This window comes from Trypanosoma grayi (genome assembly GCF_000691245.1).
Source record: "Trypanosoma grayi strain ANR4 Tgr_1155_V1, whole genome shotgun sequence".
Lineage (NCBI taxonomy): Eukaryota > Euglenozoa > Kinetoplastea > Trypanosomatida > Trypanosomatidae > Trypanosoma > Trypanosoma grayi.
The window spans coordinates 1-4,810 of record NW_008826774.1 but is presented as its reverse complement, the minus strand read 5'-3'; the positions used below and the strand labels follow the sequence as shown (position 1 = coordinate 4,810).

The 4,810-nt window shown below is 54.1% G+C and overlaps 6 protein-coding genes across 6 annotated transcripts; 2 read left to right on the top strand and 4 right to left on the bottom strand.

Annotated features, from left to right (window-relative positions):
* Positions 1 to 48: 48 nt before the first annotated feature.
* On the bottom strand, positions 49 to 363 carry DQ04_11551050 (hypothetical protein; the record flags this gene model as incomplete). Its single annotated transcript, XM_009316552.1, has 1 exon — positions 49 to 363. One exon carries the CDS (start codon positions 361 to 363, stop codon positions 49 to 51), a length of 315 nt encoding a protein of 104 aa, XP_009314827.1.
* Positions 364 to 1,043: 680 nt separating this feature from the next.
* Positions 1,044 to 1,268, top strand: DQ04_11551040 (hypothetical protein; the record flags this gene model as incomplete). Its single annotated transcript, XM_009316551.1, has 1 exon — positions 1,044 to 1,268. The coding sequence occupies one exon, from the start codon at positions 1,044 to 1,046 to the stop codon at positions 1,266 to 1,268; it is 225 nt and encodes a 74-aa protein (XP_009314826.1).
* On the top strand, positions 1,268 to 1,621 carry DQ04_11551030 (hypothetical protein; the record flags this gene model as incomplete). The annotated part of the gene is made up of 1 exon (XM_009316550.1): positions 1,268 to 1,621. The coding sequence occupies one exon, from the start codon at positions 1,268 to 1,270 to the stop codon at positions 1,619 to 1,621; it is 354 nt and encodes a 117-aa protein (XP_009314825.1).
* A 971-nt stretch (positions 1,622 to 2,592) lies between these two features.
* Positions 2,593 to 3,606, bottom strand: DQ04_11551020 (putative target of rapamycin (TOR) kinase 1; the record flags this gene model as incomplete). Its single annotated transcript, XM_009316549.1, has 1 exon — positions 2,593 to 3,606. One exon carries the CDS (start codon positions 3,604 to 3,606, stop codon positions 2,593 to 2,595), a length of 1,014 nt encoding a protein of 337 aa, XP_009314824.1.
* Positions 3,607 to 3,918: 312 nt separating this feature from the next.
* On the bottom strand, positions 3,919 to 4,299 carry DQ04_11551010 (hypothetical protein; the record flags this gene model as incomplete). The annotated part of the gene is made up of 1 exon (XM_009316548.1): positions 3,919 to 4,299. The coding sequence occupies one exon, from the start codon at positions 4,297 to 4,299 to the stop codon at positions 3,919 to 3,921; it is 381 nt and encodes a 126-aa protein (XP_009314823.1).
* An 11-nt stretch (positions 4,300 to 4,310) lies between these two features.
* On the bottom strand, positions 4,311 to 4,810 carry DQ04_11551000 (trans-sialidase; the record flags this gene model as incomplete). Its single annotated transcript, XM_009316547.1, has 1 exon — positions 4,311 to 4,810. A coding segment is annotated over one exon (500 nt), but the record flags the coding sequence as incomplete, so codon positions are not given.

The following is a 4,810-nucleotide window of genomic DNA, read 5'->3' as shown; positions in this document are numbered from 1 at the left end:
CATTGCATGCCCCTCAATGCAGGGCCGGGATTCTCTTCCACATTTCCACTAAGCAGTAACTTGGTGCGGGTGATACTGCTGATGGCGCGGTAACACGCGCCCCAAGACCAAGGATAATACTGTGTCCCAGCAAGGCGCGGCGGGTCCTGGTACTGTGTGATGCCGTAAGCCGGGCGCCGCGAAGTTATCCAAGTGGCGAACGTTGCTGGCGCTTGGCTTCCCCCGACAATGCGGGGTGCTGGACCTTGGTACCACGATGGGGTGGCCGGCACCGCCAAGGCCCTCACCATGTGTCATGTTAGGTCCCGGTCCTGACCCTAACGGCAGAAGGTGCAGTGCACGATGGAGTTTGGCCATTGTCATTGGCTGAAAAATTTCATCCCTTGTTTTGATTGGGGGTGGGGGGTAATATTACGGGTATCTGCGCACTATTGCAGCATACATGTGGCCCAGGTGGTTTGTCTTTTGATGCTTTGAAAGCAAAACCCCATCTGCCTTGATGGCTGGCGTGCTGAAGGGGCGAGTGGCGTATACGCGTCTTGTGGTCTCCCAGGTTTGGGCGTTAGAGACTTCAAGGTTTGACCAGAGCGTTCGCCACCGGCCAGTGGCAGCTGCACGAAGAAATTCTATGCGTCGAATCTTTGGTCGCTGGCTGGATTGGGCGTGGGGTTTGCCTGCAATTTCCTTATCAAAGTCTGCCATCACATGGTCCAGAACGGGGGCTGGCGTCTGTTGCCGTCCGGCACTGATACCTTTCTGGCGAGCCGTGTCCCAGAGGTGATGTGCTTCTCTATGGTGTCTATGCGATTCATGCCTCGTTGTAGCCTGCAGTGTGAGTTGGCCAGCGCGCGGAACTTCGACGAGTTTGCTTTCTTCCACGCAAGCAAGGTCTTGTAGATCCGCGGCACGTCTAGCGGAGTGTCATCCTCCCCCGCCTGGCCAGTGTAAGTGGTGATGTAGTGGTCGCTGTTAGGAGTTGGTCGCGCTGTCCAATCAGCCGCTATACATTTCTTTGCCAGTGCTACATCTGGCACGGAGCCTCTATGCCTATCGGTGGGCCGTGCCCTATTTCCAGTGTCGGCAACAAGGAATTCATTGCCAATGCGCCATTGCACAACGGCACCGCCTCGAGAATCAGGCGGGACTTTGTGGTCCCAAGCCAATGCGTGTTCATTGACGTCAGCACCGACAAGCTGTGGTCCGTCTGCGTTGAGTCTATAGAGGTCTTCCGAAGTGATTTAGATGGCCACAGGAGGAAGATACACTGATGAAATCGTCAGCTTCAACCTGCTTCCAGATGGATTGTTGCTTCTGCAAGTTCAATGCCTGTAACAAGCGTTGGTCCTGTCCCTACCTGTATCCCACCCCTGGTGGGGATTGGTGCGCTTCCGCCACGACAGGCGCGAGCTACCCCATAGCGGTGGTGCGCGTGGGGTCCGAAACTGGCTGCCTCAGGGGTGGGGGCATTTTTCCCCCACCCAAAAGTCAAAATACGGCATTATCATGGCAAAGCCACTTGCCCAAGTCTAGGCGTTTGGCTTGTGTTAGCCCTGTCAAGTTCCATTGCATCCGCCTCAATGTGGGGCCGCGGTTCTTTAGTAAGTCTTCATTTAAGTTATGAAAGGAGATGTTTAGAGTCTCACGCTTCTGGACCCTGGTGGTCCTGTCCGCAAGTTCGATCTATTCTGTTAATCGCTTGGTGCGGAATGCCCGCAAACGATAAATTCTTTTCGCTGGGTGCGGCGGGCCGCGCAGGCGAAACGACTGCTTGAATGTTGCGCTCATGAAGCAACGTTTAAATCTGAAGCAGTCCAGAAGAGAAGGCATAAGTTCTGCCTTGTTTTCGTTTGCAGTACTTTGAACCAGAGTGTTGTCCACCCAGAGTTTCAGTTTGGGAGGCAAGGCCTCTTTTAATATCTACGGTGCCAACCGTGCCTGCACTGGCCTAGGCTCCCCTGATGGGCCGCATGGGTTTTATCTAACGCCATCCACAGTCCTTATTTTCGTAGCGTAGGACCAAAAAAAAAAAAAACTGTACTCTACCCGTGCGGCTGGCGCACCCGTTGTTTTACCACCAGGTTTGATATTTTGATTTTTGTCATCCGCCAACCTCGAACATAATGGGCTCCCAACTTCTATTTTAGACGGGATAAGGCGATCCGGTGTTTAAATCTGTAATATTCCTCTATTCAATACCGATGGCTTCCGTCGAACAAATATTAAAAAGAATAATCTATACCTTACCTTCCTCCATTAAGTAAAGGGAGAGAGAAAGAGGGACCTTATGTCTGATTCCCCAAGCGAAAACCCCAATATCTCTGGATCGCATAGATGGGGGACTTTCAGTAACATCCAACCTTCCCTTTATAAGGAAGTTAAAGCTCGTAGTCAACTAACGAAAAGGAGGTGCTGAAAGCGCCTTTAACCCGCCTCCCGCGCTCCCCTTCGCAAGCCCTACCCCTTCGTGATGTCCGTCGGCAAAACCTTTGCCCCCCGCGATATACCATCCGGAGGATTGCTTTCCGACGCGAGATAGCCCCATGTGGCGTGTAAGCCTTGGTCCCGCAGAACCCTGTCGATCAGCCCCGCCTCTCACACCAGGGCATCGGAATACGTGCCTCCTGTTTTCGTGATATGCATCGCCGCCGTGCTATCGATACGTATATGGAGTTGAATCGGCAAATTTCCCTTGAAAGCGAGCAGGGCCAGTCCTGCGGCCCTCACTTCAACCTGTGAAATAATGTGGGGGGCCTGCTCCCATGCCCCCCCTGTGGCCCACACTTCCCCGCTGCCCTTAAAAAACAACGCACCCCATCCATATAAAGAGGCGTCGGGCACTAAAGTCCCTGAAGTCGGGTTGGCCCTCGGGGGGTTGACAGGATTATTCTGCAACAAAGTGTCCCGCCNCCCCTGTCCGACCTTAAGGGCAAAAGGGGGTAAAGCTGCCGGGCCATGGGCCTCTAACAGCCCCCTGTTGAGCCGCGGCGCTCTTCGGCGCACTGTTTTCAAAAAGAAATAATACCGAAAAAGCGAAACCCCTTGAACCCCTGCTGCATACACCATACGCGACGTAAGGCTTTCCAATTCCCCAACCGACATCTTATGGAGGGGTGTGGCACTCTTCAATTTCCATAACGTCTTGTCGCTGAGGGAAACCGTCTTCGCAGTGTGGTCGAAACAAACCCCTATGAATTCGTAACGCGCGGTGAGGGCCTCGTGCTCCCCCACCGTTGCACCGCATTCGCGCATATTTGTCATAATAATGTTCCTCCACGACTCTACGCTCTTGCGTGGCCCTGTGATGCGAAGATTATCTATCCACACGTGTAGAGTTAACTCCGCCGGGGCCGCATAACACGGTTGAACCGCCTCGGGGTCACCCGCCAAAGCTCTTGAGATCGTGTGCGCGATTTTTGAACTACATTTATACCCCATTGGGAGCCGTGTGAACTCGACCAGCTCCCCCTTTTCCGTGCGACTACGGAAATTCCCGCGCGTTTCGGCTGGCAAGCCTACCTGGAAAAAAGACGCCTTTAGATCGAAAATGGCGGCCGTCTCATCATAAACCGCGCCCAGGTATTGGGAAATAAGCCCCAGAGGGACCATAGCCTCATAGTCCTCTTGTTCATTTTTAGCTTTTGGCCATGCGATGAAACGGCGGCGCGGCCCCGACGGTTTTTCCCCCACGACTATAAAAGGCACAACCAAACCGGTAGTGGGTAGCTTTGATGCGGTTTGAATTAATACCCGCCTTCTTCATCGCCCGGGCATCCTCTGCTGTGATTCGAAAGAGAGGCCCTCGTTCCCCCACCCTAGAAATAGCTGGCTGTCGCGCCAAATCCCACACCGTATCAAACCGTTCCAGAGCCTTAGAATTGAGCCGGCTCCGGACCCAGCGCAGTGAGAGAGTATCCACATCTACCTGTTGTAACGGTAACCTGCGTTCGCCGTTCTGATCAGCCACCCGCGTATGATAGGTGCGTCGCAAAAAGCTATGCCCCTGAAAAAGTTGCCCCTTCTCCTTTCTTCTCTGCGGATAAGCCCATGAATGCCTCGCCCATTTGCGGATCCCGTCTGAATATATGCCGTCAGGTGTGCCGACTTGTTTATCAGGGCGACCCGCGGCCCTATGTAGCGAGCTGTGCTGCGTGGTGGCTCTAGGGGGCCTGCGTGTTTCCCCAACTGGGCCAGCAGGCGAGGGTCGAGATCGTGTTCGATTACCGCTGCGGCTGCATGTGCCAGTTCCCCTCTTTTGATGGAATGCGCTGTCATGCCGAATGGGCGGGGTAGGTTTTCCATTCCCCTTGTGGTTAACGTTGTGAGCCTTTCCCCCTCCGCCATTCCTTTGGTGATGCCTCCCCCCTCTTTGCACCTTCTCCCCCAATAACCACGTATCGTGCCGCTCTTTGGGGGTCGATCTTGAAAGTCTTTGGGAGGGCCCCCCAATCTACAATGAGGGCTTCCTTGGTTTGAAGGTGGGGAATGGAATTTTCCTTTTGGAGTAGGGCGATTTCACCCCATCGGCCGGCTGTGGCCCAGGCGGGTCTTAGGGCTACCCGATCGTTTTCCAAGGTCGAGAAATCGCCGACGAGGTCTAATTCCCACCTCTCCATGGGGCGGGCCTGTTTGATGGGGTTTGCGGCCGCCTTCCTTTGAAGACCGGCCAAAAACATCTGAGCCGGTGGCCGGCCTGAAGCCAGTAACGTCAGCAAAGTTCTTGTGTATTGCACCGCGCTGCTCTTGGCCAGTTGTAGACTTACAATAAAAAGAGGAACGTTTTCCTCCCGAACCTCGAGATCGTTCCTTTTCG